Source organism: Microcaecilia unicolor, chromosome 1, assembly GCF_901765095.1.
Source record: "Microcaecilia unicolor chromosome 1, aMicUni1.1, whole genome shotgun sequence".
NCBI classification, from domain to species: Eukaryota; Metazoa; Chordata; class Amphibia; order Gymnophiona; family Siphonopidae; genus Microcaecilia; species Microcaecilia unicolor.
Window position 1 is genome coordinate 96,156,392 of NC_044031.1, and position 23,581 is coordinate 96,179,972.

General features: G+C 44.0%; 1 protein-coding gene across 1 annotated transcript in view; it reads left to right on the top strand.

Moving 5' to 3' along the window:
* NRP1 (neuropilin 1) overlaps positions 1-22,744 on the top strand; it is a 323,789-nt gene extending 301,045 nt beyond the window's left edge. The window contains exons 15-18 of the mRNA XM_030199076.1: positions 3,523-3,791; positions 8,271-8,367; positions 15,684-15,746; positions 19,584-22,744. Coding sequence (XP_030054936.1) covers positions 3,523-3,791; positions 8,271-8,367; positions 15,684-15,746; positions 19,584-19,876 — 722 coding nt within the window. The 3' untranslated portion in view covers positions 19,877-22,744. The remainder of the gene's footprint in view (positions 1-3,522; positions 3,792-8,270; positions 8,368-15,683; positions 15,747-19,583) is intronic.
* Positions 22,745-23,581: the final 837 nt, after the last annotated feature.

Consider the following 23,581-nt stretch of genomic DNA (forward strand, 5'->3'; position numbering starts at 1 on the left):
TTGGGCATGCATGCCCCAGTGGATCGCTTCAGTTGGCCACATGGCCACGGCCAGAAAATTAGTGGGGCAGCAGGAGGGTCATTAATGAACTTGGCAGATGTTCTAACAGCCACACCCACGATGCAGTTGAAGGCAGCACTGCAGGGAATGGAAAGCCTGAGCCAAAGTAGAGGGGGAAAACTAGCAGGGCTTTGAGTGGGGTATCCACCAAGCAGCTCAGAGGTCATGTGCTGGACACTCATTGTACAACCTTCACCGCTGCTGCCACAGCTGTTGCTTGTGATTCTCCCACAGCAGTCTTCATCTTAGCAGCTGTTGCCATATCAGTTGCAACTGCCTCTCTTCTGCCTCTGACATCAGCAGTTGGGCTGCTATAGTTCCTCTTCAGCACCGCGGCTCTCCTCTGGGATCCTGTATCTCAGCACCACGTCTGCTTTTTTCCAGTAGCTGTTAACTCCAAGGGCTTTTCAACACTATGGCTCTTCTGTCGCTATAATTCCTAAGGTTGGTCATGACTAATGTAGCTAGCCACCAGCTAAACAAGCAAAACCAAATGCTTGAGCAGCGGATCAAGGTGCCTACTTTGCATAGGCCTCTTCTGCTAATAAAGTTATATAAAAAGCCTGAACTGAAGAAGGAGAGACCCCAGTCCACAGGGCTTTGGGTGAGTGCATCCTCACAGAGGTCCTCCGCCAGTTTTTCTTTATTTCTGCAAGTAGGCCTGAGGCCCTCCTAGGTGAGGGGCAGTGAGGGCAGATACTGGATGAGGGAAAGGAGAACAAAGTGAGGGCAAGTGATGGATGGGTTGTGAGTTTGAAAGAGAAAGAGCAGATGTTGACCAGGGTGAGAGAGGAGGAAAGAGAGAGGGTAGATGCTGGATGGGGAGGGAGTGGAATCCCAGATTTTTGATTGGGGAATAGCAGCAATTTAGGTGTTCGTGTAAAGGCTGGTATGAAAAAAAAACTCTGCAATACACCCCTCCCAATCCCACTATTCCTAACCAATCATATCATTCAAGTGATTTGTCATCCATGACTACAAGTTTAGCTATTTTCCCCATCAGAGGACCTTTAAAAGTGAAGTCTGACTATTCAGTTCTAAAGTATTGCCAGTGTCATGGCAAGCCAAAGGCATGAGATAAAAAGTATTTGCAGTCAGGGATGGCTCATATGGCTGTGGTGCAGTGTTCGTCTCTAAGATCCATGCATAGCCCAGTTCTCAAAGGGAGTGACAAGAAAATTAGATGAAATTGGACTCTACCAACCGGGAGGCATTTAAAACTGCATCTTCCAAGAGCCAAAGTTTTAGAAAACTTTAAATGATTTGACTTTCAAATCTACTGCAAAAAATGTAAATGACATCAAAATAACTAAACGTAATTAAGTAGAGTGAAAGCCATGACAGTGGAACAAATGAGGCAAGAAAAAGTGGAATGCCTCAGTGTGATCTGACAGTTAAAAGAGGTTAAGAGCTCATGTAAGCCTGAGATTGACATCAAACGAAAAGACATGTTGAAGTGAAGCACCAATTAAGCCAATGATGACTGAGCGCCTGACCTCCAGTCATAATGATAATCACGAGGAGAGAAAATATCCATGCATTGCTGCCAGGAATTTCAGAGGGGAAAAATATGTCTCAAATTAAGAGCTGAATGCAAAGCCATTTCCTAAAATGAGATTTCTGCTCTAATAGCTAGCTGTAGATAATCCAAACCTTCGGGTTGTGTTCATTTACTTCTGTAGACCAGATCAAGCATCTATACTTGAAGAAAAATCACCTAAAGGATCACATCTTGACCAAGACATAATTAGCACTTTTGTCAGTATCACAAACTTTGGAAGATCTTATGACTGATGTTAGACAATAAAGGGTACAATGTTCACTTACGTGGCAAAGTATACAAGTACTTTTGTACACACCTACCTTCAGCTGATTTTTCAAACCTACCCATATGTTTTGCCTCTGTTGTTTCTGTGGATGGAGTTAGGTAGTGCAAACAATGCACATCCGTTTCAATACATGTACTTAGTTTTCTCCCTTGAACAAGTCATACCTGTATTTAACGCTGCTCGATCTGTCCACCTAGTGAAACTAAACATTTCTTAAATTATAATAAGTCACAAGCTTACTCAAACATGGAATCCACAGGCTAAAACACATCTCAAAAAAATTTAAACATTGAGGGGGCAAATAATTTGAAGACTATTTCTTTACGAGTGGAAGAGTAGTGCAGCAGCCTGAGAAACTTGGGGAATTTGGTTCAATTCCCAGTGCAGCTGCTAGTGGCGCTGGGGAAGTCACTTAACCCTCCATTGTCCCAGGTACAAAAATAAGTACCTGTATATAATATGTAAGCCACTTTGATTGTAACCATACAAAGGCAGTATATCAGATCCCATCCCCTTTCCCTTTAATTACATATGTGGATAGGCAACTTAGGAATTTGTTTTAATATCACTTCATTTTCCCTCTTTTTAACTGCTCCTCCAATTTCCCCCCTGTAATAATATGTCATCTTATGTCACTGCTCCCTTCAGTTTGAATGTTGTTGCCTAGCACCAGAAATTTCAAATCTCAGGAAAGCAGACTATTGCCCTGTTTGAACTCTATTGACAGCTCTCACTGAAGATGTTTAATTTTATTCACATGTTCTAGTTTGGACCAATCAGATCAGTCAGAAGGTTATAGTCATATGTTGTAATGCACATGTTGAGACAAAACAAGGCACATTTTCCATCAGCTTGATATCTCCACCCCCTCCCCACCTCTATTTTTTTGTTGTAAGTCTGTTTATTGACGTATTATTTCAACAGAGCAGGATTAAGACATACCAAGCACCTGCCTAGGGCCCAAATGTTTTGGAGGAGCCCCCTCAGTTGTGCTGATTCAATGCATTGTAAGGCAGATTTGTATCCTGGTAAGTCAGCTACTGACAGAAAGAAGATTTGGAGGGGGAGAGGACCAGACCCAGCACAGAACTGTCTATTTACCCAGATGGCAGGCAGGCAGCACTTCTTAGCTGCTTTTTTCTCCTCTGCCAGTTTTCCTCAGAACTACATGGGACCCATCTTTGGGAGTTTTAAAATTTATTTTACAATGGGAACCCAAAGCGTTTGTTTGCCTAGGACCCACCAGAGGATTAATCCTGCCCTGCTGTGTCCCTCATTCTTCTTTTTTCTATTTCCTCTCAGCAACAGTGCTGGAACTCATGGAGGCCGGTACTGAGACTTAGGTAGGTAGCCAGGCTGCCTCTTATCATCAGTGCTGAGCCTAGATATTCAACGCCAAATATACAGTAGAATGCTGTAAACGCTACAGTATTTCAGGGCAAATAGGGGCAAAAATTCTTAGCAGCAGACAATTTATAAATTGTGTGTCCTAATTCACATCATATGCATCAATGAAGCTTTCTATTGATGAATCTAGGCTACAGTTATTCCAAGCATATTTCACTTGCTCAAGTCTTTTTTCTTAGACATGAAAGCTGGTCACTGTTCTTATGCTGTGTTATTGTTCTGACAGGTGACGGCAATTTCATTTATTCTGAAGCTGATGAAAGGCAAAGAGGCAAAGCTGCAAGGCTGATGAGCCCCGTGGTTTCCTCTCAGAATTCTGCACACTGCATGACTTTCTGGTACCACATGTCTGGTCCCCATGTTGGCACACTGAGGGTGAAACTGCGTTATCAGAAACCAGAGGAATATGATCAGGTTTTGTGGACAAGTGGACCTCAGGAGAACCGCTGGAAAGAAGGTCGTGTTCTCCTTCACAAGTCTCTGAAACATTACCAGGTGAGAGGATTTGGATTGTGTTTGCAATCATTAATTCCTAAGTTAAGAGGCTTTCTTATAAAACCACTGTTTCGATGGAAACATGTTAAAATCCTAACATGGCTATGATGTCCTGCCATGCGTTTATTCTGTAAAGAATGTTGTGTACACATTACAAGGTAAAAATTCAAAATTGAAACAAAAGTTCAAATAGTTGTAGGTGATACCTTTTTACTTGACTAACACAATACAATAAAAGACAGCTCACAGCATTTACCAATCCTGCTAACTTCTTATGAGTTATGCTCCCTTCAACAGGTCAGTGAGGAAACAGCACTTTCAGGGGCCCTTTTACTAAGCCACATAGAGAGGCATAATCGAACGGCGCCAGCCATCTAGATTTGGCCGGCTCCGACCGTATTATCGAAACAAGATAGCCAGCTATCTTTCGTTTCGATAATACGGTCGGAGCCGGCCAAATCTCAACATTTGGGTGGCTTTAGAGATGGCCAGCATTGGTTTTCAGCGATAATGGAAACTAACGCTGGCCATCTCAAACCCGGCCAAATCCAAGGCATTTGGTCGTGGGAGGATCCAGCATTTCTAGTGCACTGGTCCCCCTCACATGCCAGGACACCAACCAGGCACCCTAGGGTGCACTGCAGTGGACTTCAAAAATAGCTCCCAGGTGCATACCTCCCTTATCTTGTGTGCTGAGCCCCCCAAATCCCCCCCAACACCCACTCCCCAACACCACTACCATAGCCCTTAGGGATGAAGGGGGGCACCTACATGTGGGTACAGTGGGTTTGGGGGGGGGTTGGAGGGCTCCCATTTACCACCACAAGTGTAACAGGTAGGGGGGATAGGCCTGGGTCCACCTGCCTGAAGTGCACTGCACCCACAAAAAACTGTTCCAGGGACCTGCAAACTGCTGTCAGGGAGCTGGGTATGACATTTCAGGCTGGCATAGAGGCTGGAAAAAATGTTTTTGATTTTTTTTGGGGGGGTGGGAGGGTTTGGTGATCACTGAGGAAGTAAGGGCAGGTGATCTCCGATTTCCTCTGGTGGTCATCTGGTCAAGTGGGGCACTTTTTTGAGGCTTGGTCGTAAAAATAAATGGACCAAGTGAAGCCGGCCAAATGCTCGTCTGAGCCAGCCTTCTTTTTTCCATTATCGGCCGAAGCCGGCCATGTCTTAACCACGCCCCCGTCCCGCTTTCCATACCCTGCCGACGCGCCCCCTTGAACTTTGGCCGGCTCTGCGACGGAAAGCTGTTGGAGCCGGCCAAAATTGACTTTCGATTATACCGATTTGGCCGGGTTCAGAAGATGGCTGGCCATCTCCCGATTTGTGTCGGAAGATGGCCGGCGATCTACTTCGAAAATAAGCAGGATAGGCACCTATGCGTGTACGATGCATGTCAATTTGGAACTACTGCACACCTATCGTGTCATCCAAGCGGTAATTTCATTTTTTACGCTCGTCCAAAAATATTTTTTATTTTCAAACACGCGGCGCTAACCGGGCAGTAAGCAGTGTACAAGCGTTGACAATTACTGCCCAGTTAACGTGTGAGACCTTACTGCTAAGTGAATGGGTGGCAGTAAGGTCTCAGACCCAAAATGGACGCACGCCAATTTTTATTTTGTCGCACGCCCAATTTTGGCCAAAAAAAAGGCCTTTTCCATTTGTAAACTAGCATTAATGTTTTAATATAGTTTAATGCACATTAACACATGTTAATTAGATTTATGTGCACAGTTCACAGATCCTATTGAGAATAATAAGGATTGTATTATTTAACACTCATTTTTGCATCAACACATGCTGACTCAGGTTAATAAATAAAGAAATTTAAGTAGTATAGAGTCATTTTGGTCTTTATTTGTCAGGTTGTGCTATTATAGCTCAGGAAAGGGAATGGATTTTGACAGATGAGACAGTGACAGTAATTTACTTTTCAAAGGGTCTATGTTTGATAATGGGTGGGAAAACCAAATTTGTATTAAATCCTTTTATGTTTGTTTTAAAGTGACAAGACATAACACATAAAAATTACCATACTGGGTTAGACCAAAGGTCCATCTGGTCCAGTTTGCTGCTTCTATTTAACTCTATGGATAAACAGTGACATTTCTCAGGTCTATCTTAGTAATAGTTTATGGACTTTACCTCCAGGAATTTGTCCAAACATTTTTTAAACCCAGATATGCTAACTGCTTTTACTACATCTCTGGCAATGAGTTCAAGAGTTTTAACTATGTGTTGAGTGAAAAATATTTTCTCTTATTTATTTTAAAAGTATTACCATGTAGCTTTGTATTTTTTGAAAGAGCAAACTATCGATTCACATTTACTCATTCCACTCTACTCCACTCAGGTTTCTGAAGACCTCTATCATATCTCCCCTCAGCCATCTCTTCTCCAAGCTGCCATTCCATCCATTTGATCATTTTGGTTGCCCTGCTCTGTACCTTTTCTAATTCCACTATATCTTTTTGAGTATTTGATCTTCATAACTCAAATGTTTGGACAAATTCCTGGAGGTAAAGTCCATAAACTATTACTAAGATAGACCTGAGAAATGTTTTGTGTTCTTGTGTATTCTAAAGATTCTCTTTAAGTACCCTGCTTGTGAAATCATCAAGCGAGTGGGTCTGCAGAATTCAAACATAAATATGAATGAAAGTGATGCAGTTACTGTTTTTCCACTGACATTCTCTTTTCTCCAATCTCACAAAACCTCTCCCATCTCCAAAAATGTATTAAACAAATCTCTAAGAGGACCCGCCAGAACCTTTATCAACCTTCGTTTTTTCAAGTTTTTCATAAAAACTTTCTTCCATGAACGGTGCAATATCTACTCCATTTCCATATGTACCTTTCACTGCTCCCTCTAAGCTGAGCGGGAGTCCTCCGCCTACTGTCCTGCCGGGGGGGGGGGTGCTGTTTCAGTATCACATTTTCAATAGTGAGGGACAGACAAGTTCTGCAGAACTCCAGAAAACCTGCCTGCCCCTAGCAAGTGAAAGAACAATATTGAAACACCCCCCCCCCCCCCCCCCCCCCAATTGGTAGAAATGCAGTTGGGAGACTCCTGCTTAGCTTAGATGGAACAGTAGTACCTTTGCCAGCTGATCATGGTCCTTCTCCAGGATTTTCTTCCTTGAACCTAGAAGTATTTGTTTAGCACATTTGCTTTTTTCTCATCACTCTACACATAGCAGTTCAGAGCATCTTTCAGCCTGGCAATTCCATCTTTAGCCTTCCTCCTTTCACAAAGATACCTGAAGAAAATCTTGTCACCCCTCCTTACATTTCTAGCCATTTGTTCTTCCGCTTGTGCTTTTGCCTTTGCCAGCCGTATTTCTCTCTTCACGTCCTTCAATATCATTTGGTATTCTTTTCTGTGTTCCTTTTCTTGAATTTTTCTGTATTTCATGAACACCAACTCTTTTGCCTTTATTTTCTCAGCCACTTGTTTGGAGACCCATATCATTTTACTTTTTCTCATGCTTTTGTTTACTCTCCTTGCATAAAGTTCTGTAGCCATTTTTATAGCTTCTTTCAGCCTGGACCATCTGCACTGGAATACTGTGCTTTGATCTGTAGTGTACAGAATTTGGTACTAGACCCTCTAGTAGAACAGTGTATATAATCACTTCTCAAATGTATCCTGACTTTTACCAGTAGAGCACTCAACAAATAGTTAAGCTGTGGAATTCTTTGCCGGAGGATGTGGTAACAGTGGTTAGCATAAAGGTTTGGACAAGATCTTGGAGGAAAAGTCCATAGTCTGCTATTGAGACAGACATGGGGAAGCTTCTGCTTGCTCTGGGATTGGTAGCATGGAATGTTGCTATTTGGGTTTAGTTGTGGCCTGAATTGGCCACTGTTGGAAACAGGATACTGGTCTAGATGGACCATTGGTCTGACCCAGTATGGCTATTCTTTTGTTGTTATGTTATCACAACTCCCAGTTCACAGTTGTATGTCAGCTCTTATTCTGTTTACATCACAGTTGCTGACTGGTCTCCTTAACCCTTGTCTTGAATTTCAAAGCATTTGGGAAAAAATGCAACACTGCACACAACAGTATTTTCATTCTGATTCCCTTGTGTAAATATGCAAAGCAATTTGAAAGTGTATGAAAATATACTGTCAATCCAAATCCCAAAGAGAAAACCAAAAATCTTCCACAAGTTTACATGTCTGGGACTTGATTTATTAAAAACCACGGTTTACAGCAAATTGGAATGTCTTGATACATTTTTTCCTTCCACCCTTGTGTTTGTTTTCATTGAAAATATACTGTGTTGTCTTACAAAGGGTGAAAACGGGCAAATAAGCAGTTTGACTTTACAGGCAACCATATTCTGTCAAGGCAACAACTTTGTGGTGGAGCTAAATTTTAGTTAGCAGATTTAAAGAACTGAACAAGGATTGGTAAATGCTGTAAGCTGTCTTTTATTACTGAAAATGATTTGGTTTTCCCAGGTGATCGTGGAAGGAGAGATCGGAAAAGGAAATGAAGGGGGAATTGCAGTCGATGACATTAGTATTGGCAGTCATGTAACAGCTGAGGACTGTAGAGGTATGTAGCCCAGGTGCTCTACTCTTAGTTTAATCAAGATAAGTATTGTTTGCATTACATTTTCTTTTTGGAATAATTTATGTTCAGTGCCACACCCATTAAACTCAGATCTGCAGTCAAGATTATGGCATTTCATCCAAAAGAGAGATGAACAAAATGAATCCCTTTGAAAGAGGTGGGCCTTCTTGCATGTTTGTGTGAGGAAGGGAATGATATAGTGGTAGGTGTCCCTAAGAATACTCCCTCACTGAGGTTGCAGTTTAGCCTCCTTACGGTAGGTGGCGCTAACCTTCCAGGTCAGAGACTCAGTCAGAAGGGTGGGGCTCAGGCCGGGAGGTGGTTAAGTGGCCTGGAGCAGAGTGGATCGGGGGGGGGGGGGGGGCACAGCAAGAGGTCTCCAGGAGACAGATCTCAAGTGCAGATATCTCTTGGAGGGAGGCTCCAAGTGAAAGAATCCTCCCAATGTGTTGGCTGGGTGGTAGTACTTGTGGGGGAGTCCCAGGGAAGCGAGGAATAGCCCTAGCTCAGAGGTTTGCACTCAGTGTTAAGAAGTAGATGCCCAGCAATTGCATGAGAAGAAACAGAAGACTGCAAAGGTTTATTTATTTATTTGTTTGTTTGTTTGTTTATTTGTTTGTTTGTTATATTTGTACCCCACATTTTCCCACCTATTTGCAGGCTCAATGTGGCTTACATAGTACCGTGAGGCGTTATTTGTTTGTGAAAACCCAGGTCCTGAGTGTCCTAGCTGGAGCCAGGCCTGGAACTGTGCTATAGAAGCCTAACAAGATAGAACTGTTAAGAGAGAAGGAAATAAATGTTAATGTGGTTGTTGCCCAGATTGGACCTGAGTCTGTAACAGGAACAGACTGTATTGCTTTAATAACTTCTTTACCATTAAAGCTTTTCCTTTGACTTTACATTACATTGTTTGTCTGAGCCAGTGGCGTAGCCAGTATGGGGCCACGGGGACCTGGGCCCCGTAGATTTGCCCCTGGACCCCCTGCTGACAACCCTCTCGACCCCCCTCCCGCCGACAACCCGCTGTCGCCAACCCGCCATCTCCTACCTTTGCTGTTGGGGACCGCAACCTCCGTCAGCCGAGCCGAGGTCCTCTTCTTCACAATCCCGCGCAAGGCTTCGTTCTAGTCTGACGTCCTGCACGTACAGCTTACAACATACAACGTGCAGGACGTCAGACTAGAACGAAGCCTTGTGCGGGATTGGGAAGAAGAGGACCTCGGCTCGGCTGGCGGGGTTTGGGGTCCCCCACCAGCAAAGGTAGGCAATGGCGGGTTGGCGGTGGGAGGGGGGTCGAGAGGGTTGTCGGCAGGGGGGGGTCAAAGTTGGTGGCAGGGGGTTTGACAATGGCGGTGGGGGTCAAAGTTGGTGGTGGAGGGGGGGTCAGCAGTGCCGGGGGGGCTAAGATGTGCCCCCTCACCTCGGGCTCTGGACCCCCCTCCCGCCGAAGTCTGGCTACACCCCCTGAGCGTGCTCACAGCCTGTCTGCTAGCCACACTACCACAGTTTGCTATTTCATTTTCAACTCTGTAACTAGCAGGACGACTCTTATGTATGTAACTAATTATGGGGCCCTTTTACTAAAGTGCATTAGGCTCTTAATATGCAGTTTGGCACTCATTAACTCACTAATGCACAAACACGTTAACAGCCTATGTGGTATATTTACAGTTAGCACACGATATGTTAAGGCCATTTTTTGGAAGGGGCAGAATTGGGCAGAGCATGGGTGGAGAAATGGGTATAGAGAATGTTCGGCATGAATGTGCTGCATTTACTACAGTGGTGGAAATAAGTATTTGATCCCTTGCTGATTTTGTAAGTTTGCCCACTGACAAAGACATGAGCAGCCCATAATTGAAGGGTAGGTTATTAGTAACAGTGAGAGATAGCACATCACAAATTAAATCCGGAAAATCACATTGTGGAAAGTATATGAATTTATTTGCATTCTGCAGAGGGAAATAAGTATTTAATCCCTCTGGCAAACAAGACCTAATACTTGGTGGCAAAACCCTTGTTGGCAAGCACAGCGGTCAGACGTCTTCTGTAGTTGATGATGAGGTTTGCACACATGTCAGGAGGAATTTTGGTCCACTCCTCTTTGCAGATCATCTCTAAATCATTAAGAGTTCTGGGCTGTCGCTTGGCAACTCGCAGCTTCAGCTCCCTCCATAAGTTTTCAATGGGATTAAGGTCTGGTGACTGGCTAGGCCACTCCATGACCCTAATGTGCTTCTTCCTGAGCCACTCCTTTGTTGCCTTGGCTGTATGTTTTGGGTCATTGTCGTGCTGGAAGACCCAGCCACGACCCATTTTTAAGGCCCTGGCGGAGGGAAGGAGGTTGTCACTCAGAATTGTACGGTACATGGCCCCATCCATTCTCCCATTGATGCGGTGAAGTAGTCCTGTGCCCTTAGCAGAGAAACACCCCCAAAACATAACATTTCCACCTCCATGCTTGACAGTGGGGACGGTGTTCTTTGGGTCATAGGCAGCATTTCTCTTCCTCCAAACACGGCGAGTTGAGTTCATGCCAAAGAGCTCAATTTTTGTCTCATCTGACCACAGCACCTTCTCCCAATCACTCTCGGCATCATCCAGGTGTTCACTGGCAAACTTCAGACGGGCCGTCACATGTGCCTTCCGGAGCAGGGGGACCTTGCGGGCACTGCAGGATTGCAATCCGTTATGTCGTAATGTGTTACCAATGGTTTTCGTGGTGACAGTGGTCCCAGCTGCCTTGAGATCATTGACAAGTTCCCCCCTTGTAGTTGTAGGCTGATTTCTAACCTTCCTCATGATCAAGGATACCCCACGAGGTGAGATTTTGCGTGGAGCCCCAGATCTTTGTCGATTGACAGTCATTTTGTACTTCTTCCATTTTCTTACTATGGCACCAACAGTTGTCTCCTTCTCGCCCAGCGTCTTACTGATGGTTTTGTAGCCCATTCCAGCCTTGTGCAGGTGTATGATCTTGTCCCTGACATCCTTAGACAGCTCCTTGCTCTTGGCCATTTTGTAGAGGTTAGAGTCTGACTGATTCACTGAGTCTGTGGACAGGTGTCTTTCATACAGGTGACCATTGCCGACAGCTGTCTGTCATGCAGGTAACGAGTTGATTTGGAGCATCTACCTGGTCTGTAGGGGCCAGATCTCTTACTGGTTGGTGGGGGATCAAATACTTATTTCCCTCTGCAGAATGCAAATAAATTCATATACTTTCCACAATGTGATTTTCCGGATTTAATTTGTGATGTGCTATCTCTCACTGTTACCAATAACCTACCCTTCAATTATGGGCTGCTCATGTCTTTGTCAGTGGGCAAACTTACAAAATCAGCAAGGGATCAAATACTTATTTCCACCACTGTATATGCTAAATATGCAGTTAACACAGGGCCACGTACCACCTCCTAAATAGGATACATTTGGGCCTTATTCTATAAAGGCTTTGCTCCTAAATTTACGCTCCTAAATTATGAGACTAAACTGTGTTCTACAAAAGATTATGTTCGTAATTTAGGAGCTTAAATTTAGATCATAAATTATGCTCATAGATTTAGGAGCATAAATTTTAGGAGTGTAAATTTAGGAGCAAAACCTTTATAGAATAAGGCCCTAAGTGTAAGCTGAGTACTGTGTATTAATGGGCTTTTAAACATGGTAACTGCAGGTCACAAGCTGGGCCTGCTCCTCACTAGGTACTGCGTTGGTTTTGCACTTGGCGCACATTAATTTCCTGCATTAAAGCATGTTCCCCCGGATTCTATATAAGATGTGGCGAGATGCATGTGTTAAATTGGGCATGTGCCCAATTAACACACACACCTTAATTAACAAGCCAATCAGCACTGATAACTGGTCTAAACTACAAACTAGTACATGCGTCCTGCTTTTCTTACATTGGCACTCAGCTGTGGAATGCATTACCACTTGATCTGAAAACTATTCACGACTTAATCAACTTTCGAAAAACACTAAAAACTTTTCTTTTTAACAAGGCTTCCCATAATAATCAATAATAGGAACTCCAATGTATCACTACTTACTTGATAGTTTGACTGTTTTCTGATTTACTGAATTGATTATATCCATTATGTTACACATGTTTCTTTGTATGTAACCAATTGTTTATCTACTCTTGACTGGCGCCTGCCATGATGTAATATTGTAAGCCACATTGAGTCTGCAAATAGGTGGGGAAATGTGGGATACAAATGCAACAAATAAATAAATAATTGGAATTTTGGGGCATTCTTCAAATTTAATCATGTGGTTATAGAATTCGGGGGAACCGTGCCTAATTTAGGCATGGGTATTTACACCAGGTTTTCAGTGGCATAAATGGCCGTGCCTAAATGTAGTCACATTCCCAGGCTTATGTGCTATACTATAAACCATGTCTAACTTTAGGCACAGTTTATAGAATAGGGCTAAGCGCTATTTTTTGGATGTTTCTATTTTTTTAGACAAAAAAACCTAATGGGATAACAAACTTAAAAAAAAACCCCACATATACCAAAATTACATAGTTTGTAAAATAATAAAGCTATAACATATCCATTGTTTCTGCATTTCATATCTTAAACTGAAACCTCAAATCTCCCTGTAGGGGAATTTGCAATAAATTTACTACCCGCTATCACATTGGGAGTCAGTTCTTATCATTGGTTCATTGATTAGAGGGATTTAAGTGAAGCTATGTCCATTTTCCTCCTTGTTGAGATAATTTTATAACAGTTTATCTATGTTAAGAGGTGGAGGAGTAGCCAAGCGGTTAGTGCAGTGGGCTTTGATCCTTGTGACTCTGGACAAGTCACTTAACCCTCCATTGCCCCAGGTACAAAATAAGTACCTGTGTATAATATATATGCTGCTTTGATTTTAACCACAGACAAGTGGTATATCAAGTCCTATCCTCTAAAGAGGTTCCTGTTTTAAATGGACAGAGACAATTCTGGAAGCTGGTCAGAAGTGGTTATATTTATTTGGTTCACTTGTATCCCACATTTTCCCAGCTTCTGCAGGCTCAATGTGGCTAACAAAGTTAATACATCAGAACATAATACAGCAGGATATAATAATTATAGAAAATTAACAAATACGAAAGCAGCTAAATAGGAGAATACAGATGGGAAAACAGGAGCAACAAAAGGAAAGCAGACATAAGGCAAAAAAACGGGAAATCAGTCAAAATGGAAATAGGGGATTAAAAAGTAATGAGGTCTTTGGGATAAGTCTTTAGTAATGTTTTAAATGTTGGGTGATCCGATGTCTCCCCAAACCACATGTCTGTCCTGGTAAGAGTGTACTGCATACCTTAGACTGCAAGTGAGCTTTAGCCTTCTATCTGTGTGATTGGCACCAATAATTGGCAGTTATGCATAAATGCTGGTGCTATTCTATAAACAGTCGGGTCATTATTCAAAGCGATTTAACTGGCCAGAAACAGCTCCTGGCTCGTTAAATCCTTTATTCTGGGCAGGTACTTTCTCTCTCCCTAGTGGGCTCACAACCTTGCACAGATTGCTTTCTTGGTGTGGAGGAGTAGCGTAATGGTTAGTGCAGTGGGCTGAGAACCTTGGACGCTAGGTTTGATTCCCACTGCAGCTCCTTGTGACCATGGTCAGGTCACTTAACCCTCTATTGTCCCAGGTACAAAACATAGGTGTGAGCCCACCAGGGACAAAGAAAAAGTGCCTGCCTATAATATATATAAACCACTTTGGTTGTTCCCACAAAAAGGCAGTATATCAAATCCTTGACCCCTTTACCTGCTAATTTCCAAGAGCACTTAACCGGCACTGAAAATAACCTGTTAGCGCCATTTTGGGGTGCTTCAGGACCACAGTTGGCACTTAGCCAGTTAAGTGCAGATATTCAGCAGCCAGCTTAGCCACATAACTACTACTACTACCAATCATTTCTATAGTGCTATTAGACATACGTAGCACTGTACACATTATATGCAGATATTTTCTCTGTCCCTAGAAGGCTTACAATCTAAGGGGTCCTTTTACTAAGGTGCACTGAAAAATGGGGGGGAGGGGGGCCGAAAATGGACGTGCGACAAAATAAATATTGGCGCGTGTCCATTTTGGGCCCGAGACCCATTGACTTAGCGGTAAAGTCTCATGCATTAACTGGGTGGTAATCATCATCGCGCATACACTGCCGATTACTACCTGGTTAGCGCCATGCATCAGAAATTTTCCAGCGCGCGTAGCCGGGTGGTATTTCCAAATTGGCGTGTGTTGGGCGCACATAGGTGCCCACGCGGCATGGTAAAAGGGCCCCTACGTTTATGTACCTGTGGCAAAGGAGGGTTAAGTGACTTGCCCAAGGTCACAAGGAGCTGCAGTGGGAATCAGACCTATGTTGCCCGGATCAAAGCCTGCTGCACTAACTATTAGGCTACTCCTCCACTCCATGCCTCTCATAAATAGGACTGCACAAAAGTCAGTCCTATCTTTATGCAGTAAACCATAGCTGGTTATGTGCTAAATATCGCATTTAGCCAGCTGTGCATTAGCTGGCTCTGGAAACCTGGAAATTCAATGCCAGTGCCCGGACATGGGCTGACATAGAATTTCTGGGTTTAATACCAATGGCAGTCAGGAAAACCCAATTATCAGGGAAGCATGCAGGTGGGCAGAGCAGTTGCGTACATTTCATGGCGCACTTAGGCATGCCCAGTTAACGCCAGCCATTGGTCTTATCGTAAGTAGGCACTTCTAACTTTTGGTGTGCCAATGTGACTTTGCACTAATATTCTATAAAGGATTAGGCTGCAATTTATAGAATTGACACCCATGGAGAAATCACTGCTGGATTGAAGCTGTGCATATTTACATTGACTCATTATCACACTTATTTTTGTAATGAACATGCATACTTTGCAACTCTGCCTGTGCTCCACTCAAACTCTACCCAAGAGCAAGCCTACACATGCATTGCATAAAAGTACGCGCTGTTTTGTAACCTCACATACCTGTACACTTAGATCCATGGAGTAATTCAAAAAGCCTTTTTACATGCATAAATCTTGGTTTTACATGTGAAAAATTTTATAAAATGACCCCCCCTTAAGGCTGATCTTATCCCCCCTCTCTGAAATTCAGAATACACTATCATGCCCTGTTTCTGCAGTCTGAGAGAAGCGTAACTAGAGCTCTGAGTCTCCTTTCACCCCCTGGAAGCTGGATGAATCAGCTGGATAGTATCAAGCACAGATCACTGGTTCATGGGTTCTTGTCACTGTACTAATACTGTAGCTCTGTTTGAATCAATAGATCCAGACACAACAAATATGAACAATGAAATCAATGAAGACAATCCAGAAATCAACAAAACAGGTACCAAATTTGTTTTGATTTGGCATTGCTAGATGATGCTTTGCTTCAAGCACTGAATAGGACAACATCTTTTACAAATAGAGCTTTTCGTTTAAATGCTTTTTCAGCTCAGTACATCTCCATTGCTGCCTCTAGCATTAAGACCATCAACCCACAAAAGAACAGAAAGAAAAAAGCAAAACTGGTAGAGGCCGACCGAATTTCAGGTTTGGTTTCAGCACTGAAACTGGTCTGAAATTCAAGTTCGTGTTTCTGCTGAAAATGCAGGTGCATTTTTAGCTGAAACCAAAACTCCCCCCCCCCCACCACCAAATTGAGTCCAATGGCCCCCTACCCCCGCCGCCACTATCCATCCCCCTGACCCTCACCCTTGGACAGGCCAGACTGGACACCCTTCCCTTCACCGGGACTATCCTTAACTTCCCTGGTGGCCTCTTCAGGGCAGGAGCTATCCCAGTCGCTGCAGGGAGCGGGGTGTTGCCAGCCCAGCCCAGCCTGTCCAGGCCAAGCCTCTGTGGGAGTGGAACTGTGGCAGCAGCAATACCAGCACCAACTCCCCCCCCCCCCCCCCCCCCCCCACCGGCTACAGCAGAGGCACCCAGTCTCTGCGGGAGGCGGGGGTAGTGCTGGCAGCCTGGGAAGGGGGGGAGGAAGTGCCATTTTCGTTTTCTGGTTCGATTTCAACTGAAACCAAATAGCACATTTCGGCTGCTGATTCAGTTTTGGTTGAATCCAAGAATCCCGGTTTGAGTTAGCCTATACAAGCAGGTAGAAACTGTCAGTCACTGAAGCTCTGCAAGACTCTTCAGCTTTTGCACCATAACTTTTCACACTCTGAGGAATTGACTAGAGTAGATTGCCAAAGGAATGAATATTGCAGGCGAAAAAGCAAACAAACGATCTCATTTTTAAAGCATGTAGACTTACAAAGTTACATAGGACCCAATGATAAAGGTAAATGCGGGTGCTAGAGGCCACTAGTGCCGGACAAGCACCCACATTTACCAGCGTGGCAAGATCAGAGGGTCTGCTTCTCCTCCTTACCTACAAATGCACCCGGTCTGCGGCTCCTCACTACCTCGTCTCTACCCTCATCTCCCCCTATGTTCCCACCCGTAACCTCCGCTCACAGGACAAATCCCTCCTTTCAGTACCCTTCTCCACCACTGCCAACTCCAGACTCCGCTCATTCTGCCTTGCCTCACCCTATGCCTGGAACAATCTTCCTCAACCCCTACGCCAAGCCCCCTCCCTACCCATCTTCAAATCTCTACTTAATACTCACCTCTTCAATGCTGCTTTCGGCACCTAACCTTTCAAGAAATATAGTATGCCCCATCAGATCGACTCTACACTTGTCTTTTAGATTGTACACTTGTCTCTAGATTTACACCTGTCTTTTAGATTGTATACTTGTCTTTAGATTGTACACCTGTCTTTTAGATTGTAAGCTCCTTGAGCAGGGACTGTCCTTCCATGTTAAATTGTACAGCGCTGCGTAACCCTAGTAGCGCTTTAGAAATGTTAAGTAGTAGTAGTAGTGGTGCGAGCATGTCAGGGAATGACGCAGAGCTCATTTAAATTATATTTAAATGGCCCTCTGTAGTATTCCGCCTGAATGATCAAGAGCACTGATCAGGGCTCTGATCTTGCAGGCCGAATAGCGCCTTTACCCTACACCAGCTCGGAGCTGGCGTTAGGGTTAAGGTGCTATTCCTCCCCCCTCCCATCCATGCCAGGCAGCCTAGGCTGTCATTGTCAACCCGGGCTGCCACCGTAAAAAAAAAAAAAGCCCGGACCTGTCAAACATTCAGACCTCCCCCCCCCCCCCATAGGCAAGGCCCTGGTGACCTAGTGCCCCCCACCAAGCCCCCTAACACTCCCCCTTCAGAAGAGAGGGCTGGAGGTCACTGGACCTGCAGCCCACACTTGGTAGTCTAGCACACCCCCTCCCTGGTGGTCTAGCAGCCACAAACCTTCCCCCCCCCCATACCTTTGATGCCAGAGGAGGGAGTAGTACTCCCTCCTCCTTCTTCCAGCACTGCCTCCAAAATGTTGGCACCCTGTCCTGCCCTTATATGGTATGGAAGCCCCACACACCACATCCCAGAATGCACTGGAAAGAGCAGGGTGCCGCCATTTTGGAGGCAGTGCTAGAAGGAGGAGGGAGTGCTATTCCCTCCTGTGGCATCAAAGGTACGGGAGGAGGGTTTGGGGCCACTAGACCACCGAAGGGGTGTGCTAGACCACCAGGTGAGGGCTGGAGCTCTAGTGACCTCTAGCCCTCTCTTCTGTTGGGGGGGATGTGGGGGCTTGAGGGGGCACTAGGCCACCAGGGCCTTGCCCTTGGGGGGGGGGGGGTCCAAATGTTTGACAGTTCTGAGCTTTTTTTTTTTTTTTGACAGACTGGGCCTGTCAAACAAGTGTGGGAGGATTGTGCCTGAGTGCATGCCCAGGTACAATCCTCCCACACTTTCCCTTGATGTTCAATAATAATGCGCCTAAATTTGCATGTTATTAGCGTTGATCATTGGGCAGTTAATTCCTTATGCTGTTACGGTGCTATTTTTATGTTGCTGTTTCAGAACAGTGCAGGGAATTGATCATCGGGATTATAGTATTGAAATTAGCATATAGTTGCCAATAAGGAATACAAGTGCCCTTGTCAAGATGTGTTACAGTTGTTTTGGTAATTTCCAAAGACTCCTTAGACCTCTGTCTTTTTAATAATAAACTCCTGCCGTGGAAAAAGGTATAGTCGTGTCAAGCATAGGCTAACCAGGACAATTTTAAGCCTTTGTTACTTCTGACATTTTGAGGCTGACATTGAGACTGAGGTCAAGAAATTCTGACCCAGTGGAAAGCTGCCATAAGATCTCACTTTTTAACCTGTGCAATGAGTCAGTCCTTTCTGTGCAGTGATATATCCTTGCATGCTATTCTCATAAAGAAAAATGTCTGCCGGTCTTTCTGATTTATTGTGCTGTTTCCCAGAAAGTTGAACATCATGTAAAGTTAAATTATCAATGTATTTGTGAATGTTAAAAGTTTTCTTTCAAGAGTATCTGAATATTTTATGCACTTAAGGCCAATGAATTAGAGGATTACCGAATTTCAGTTTCAGTTTTGGCTTCAGTGCCCCAAATTGGCTTAAACCAAAACTATGCTGTACAGCTCCCACTCCTTTTCTCCTCCCCCTCCTGAACAGTAGGAGTGCCCCCTCCCTCTCCTCCACCAAACAGATGGAGTGCCCCCCTCCCCCAGGCCTACGATCAGTCACTCCAGCCCATGCCAGCTCTATTCTCAAAATGCAATGGAGGTCCTGGCAACCATTTTGACCAAGGACCCAGCGTGGGTAGGATTGAGTGGGGATTGCTGCATCTCCTGTTTGCCACTACACCACCAATAACATGGGGGAGAGGGACCTATGGGTGGGTCCAGGCCTACTGGTAGATCAGAGAGGAGGGTGCATTCTCTTCGGGAGGGTAGGTCTATGAATGGGTCTGAGAAGGGAATTTTCTCTTCGGGGAGGGGAGGAAGGCAGCTTCTGTTCGGGGGGAGACTGTAAGGGTGGGTCCATGATGGGGACTTCTTCTCTTCATGAGGGCTGAGCCAGGGATCGGTGGGACGGGGCCTATTTTAGTTTTGGTCTAAACTGAGTAGCCACAGATTCAGTTTCGGCCAAAACCAAAAAACCTGGGTTCGGTCAGCCTCTACTATGAATTGTTCAGAAATTGCTTTGGTTTCTAGATAATATATATTTTCCAGTGCATTGAGCCTCACAGTTGTAGGATTTCATGAAAAGTATTCACTTTATTTTCCTTTCTCCACTATCAGGATTCACACCAACCTATGCTGACAATGACGCCGCATTTAACAAGAACATCTCTAAGAAGCCAGGCAGTGTGCTGAAGACTCTAGACCCCATTCTGATTACTATTATAGCCATGAGTGCACTGGGAGTCCTTTTGGGAGCCATTTCTGGAGTAGTCCTGTACTGTGCTTGTTGGCACAGTGGCATGTCAGACAGAAACTTGTCTGCTTTGGAGAGCTATAATTTTGAGCTTGTGGATGGCGTAAAGTTGAAAAAAGATAAACTAAACACACAGAATACTTATTCAGAGGCATGAGGGTCTAAAGAAGCAAGAAGTTTCAGAGAATTGGAGCAGAAGGACATATGCTGATTACGGGGCAAACTGTCGATCTCTTACTGTACAGGCTAACAGAGGCGTTGGATGACGCTGAGCCAAGCTTTTCTCAGGAGCTTCAGTGAATATAATCGATAATGTGGACGTGTAACAATCAAAATCATGTATAGTTGGCTTTTTAAGTTGATTTTGCTTTGAATAATCCAATGCTGGTATTGAGACCAATTACGATCGACAGTTTGTATTCTTTTCTCTCTTTCTTACAATTTGTTTCTCTTGTTGGGATACTTTTAGGGTTTTTCTTTTTTTTACTGTGCAAAATCCAAAATGCTGTTGCAACATGTTTTCAGTGAGGTCCTTTTGATGGACATGCTGCCTGTAGGTCAGTGCCCAGAGTCTACTAGAGGTAGCAGCATAGCAGGTACCTGTACCTATGTCTGTCATAGGCAACGAAAGATCAGGGCATTCTTGAAGTACTACAGCATCAGTACCCAATATAACGTGTCAACTCTGTGAACAAAGCTATATTGTCAGAAGTTTGATGTTTCTTTCAGTGTTGGTCTAACATTATCGTGCGTGTGAATTCTGTACCGAATATGTACTGAACCATCACCAGACTCATTTGGCAACAGAGTTCACTGCCTACCCGTAAGGAAATGTTCTTGGCACTGACTAATGTATGTCCTCTCAAGTGCCTTTTTGTGTTTGAACTGATTCTCTTTTTATGTTAACGTGGATTACTGCCCCTGTTCCTCCAGTGAAAGCCATTGCCTTCATTTGTACTACGGTGGCTTAATGAAAGGTATTCTTCGGTTCAGAATGGCCTCAAGAAGGCATGGCCTCATCGGAAACGGCAACACGGCGCAAGTTTCGCTCTCTGTATTTTGATGTCATTTCTTGACTGTTTTGTATAACGCTGCAATATTCCCTTTTTATTGTTCCTTCTATAGAATGTATTTTCACATGTACACTCACTTTGAGCAACTCACATATTTGCCATTTCATGACATGAAAGCGCAGCTTTAAATTGCTGACAATGGCAAAAACATGGTTATTAGATTTCTGTGTTTAAGAGACAATAAGGCAAAATTTCTAACTTGGGCCTCCAAAGTTCAACTTTGGATTTCTTGTTAGCAGCTTAAAGTGACAGTATCATTTTTCCAAAAGCTGAAAACAAGTTCTCTTTCACCCAAAACAAGGCTATTTGCATGATAGACCTTGAGGTAGTTATCAATGTGGGCTACTGTTAAGATAAGTTGTTTTACTGTTAATCCCAGTTATTAGTAACTAGTTCTCACTGCATAAAATGGGACCTGTGCTAAAATAGCAGAAGTAATGCTAAAATAACTCATAATTTACCCAGATATTTAGGATAAATTTTTCTGATAACAGTACAGATATTCAGAGGCGCTATCTACATACTGCCTCTAGCAGGTGTTTTTATCCAGTAAGGGCTTCTGAATATTGACTCTTTTTTTTTTTTTTAACTTTTATCTACTTTCTGTCCCGGTATTCAATTTACATGTAAGATATCAGGTGAGCCCAATTGTTCAATGTAGCACTGCCATTTGGAGAACCTGGTTTTGATTCGCAGGCCGAGCCTCGGTTCCCTATGATTCAGAGGTAGCATTCACACGCTGGGGGGAGGGGAGAATGAAATCCCAGTTATTACACAACAGCAACACTTAATGTCAGGCTTAGGGCCCACAATTGTAGGTTCCTGGAGGGAGCTCTGGGGTGTGGTCTTTGGCTACAGACTGTCACTGCAATGATTGGGCAAAACAGGGGAACCTTCTAGGTAGCTACGGATGAAGGCTCCGGGTGCTGGAGCCCAGTGGAGGCCACTTCCAACTGAGCTGGAAGAAGGAACAGCCCCCCCCCCCAAAAAAAAAAAAAAAAAAAAAAGAGAGAGAGAAAGAGAACAACAAGAATCCTTATTGAAAAGTGAACCAGACAGTCACCCACAATATTTGAACTAGAATTTTATTATGATTTGCTGCTAATTCCCCACCCTCTTCTAAATACTCCCAACACTGTATGTTCTGGTGTTGGTATAGCAGCACCATTTTTCCACATGCAGGACAGAAAGGAATACCACAGGTCTTGCACTGCCTCGCCATTTTTGGAGAGAACGAGATTTGTGCCCTAAAGTTTAATACAGAATGAAAACCTGCATGTTAAAAAGCAATGCCTTAAGAGTAAGGTTGGAGGCAATATAAAAACACTAGTGCTGAAGTCATCATTCTAAACAGAGACTCATAAACATTACACATTTTGTAAAGTTCTTAAAGGACAACTAATTATGACTCCGACCCAGTATCCCTTCAATGTGAATAGGCTTACGAAAAGACTGCAAAATCAGCCCTTTCTTTGTTCTGAACATTTTCTCTTCATATCCTACGGCACTTTTATTCCGTGTATTATTCTGTATATAGTTGATTTGTTTGAGTCTAATCCACATAGGCAGCTCTTCTTTCTTTAATTTATAGATGATCATTAAGACACAACAAATAAAGAATGCTTGGGGGGGGGGGGGCAATTCTATACTTAGGTGTCCCAATGCAACATGGGGAGTTCTTATTCTAGAAAAACGTCTGGGTGCACTGATTCCATTCCAGAATACTATTGTAAACCTGAATTGGAATATGCTTAAATGTAGACACAACCACTTATGCCAGGTCAATGGCAGATATCAATAGGTGTGTCTAAATGCATCATGTAATGGGGCCCTTTTACAAATTCGTGGCAGGGCTACCGCACATGTAGCGCACACCAAATCGGCCCTACCGCCCAGTTAGTGCGCCCACCTCATGGTAATTTTGAAGTTGGTGCGCACTGTTTCCTGAGGTAGAAAATATTTTTCTATTTTCTACAGCGGAGGGGGAGGGGATTCCCTGCAGTAATCAGCAGTGCAGCCACATTGGTACACGCTGCATGAGTACCGCACATGTAGCACGTGAGCCCTTAGCGCTATGTCAGTGGGTGGCAGTAATGGCTCAGGCAGTAAATAGCCACGTGCGACTTTTAATTTTAGTGCACAGTCATTTACTGCCCCCATTAAAGAAAGCCTTTCTTCCCAGCCGTGGTAAAAAAAATAGCCCAGTGCGCCCACACTACCGCACGCCTACTTTTTACCATGGCTTAGTAAAAGGACCCCTATGTGTGTAACTTATAGCATTCTATAATTTACATTCATAAGTTAGGAACACGCCCTTGCCCCTCCCATGATCTACCCATGTATACGTCCCCTTGTAATTACATAATCCTTTATGAATTAATGCATACTGCACATACTCACATAAATATCAATGATCACCGCACTTTACGCACACATGGTGGACCAGATTCAGTAAATGACGCCCCAAGTTTGGTGCTGTTATGATCTGTGCTAAGATAGTGTTCTATAAAAGGCAGTCTGCACAGTTCACCCTTTACAGAATACAAGGCTGGCCCGCTTCTTGCACCTAACTTTGGGTGCGAGCACTGAAGCCTGCCAAAAGCTGATGTAAATGCTGGCACCAAACTGATGGCAGTTAACGCGCAAATGCAGGTATTCTATAACATCACGCCTAATTTCTGGGAACACCTCTGACCTGCCTAAGCCCCTCCCGTGGCCACACCCCCTCGTTGCTCACTATGGGGGGTCTAGCACGCATTAATGATTAGCAGACTCTAAATGCTAGAGAT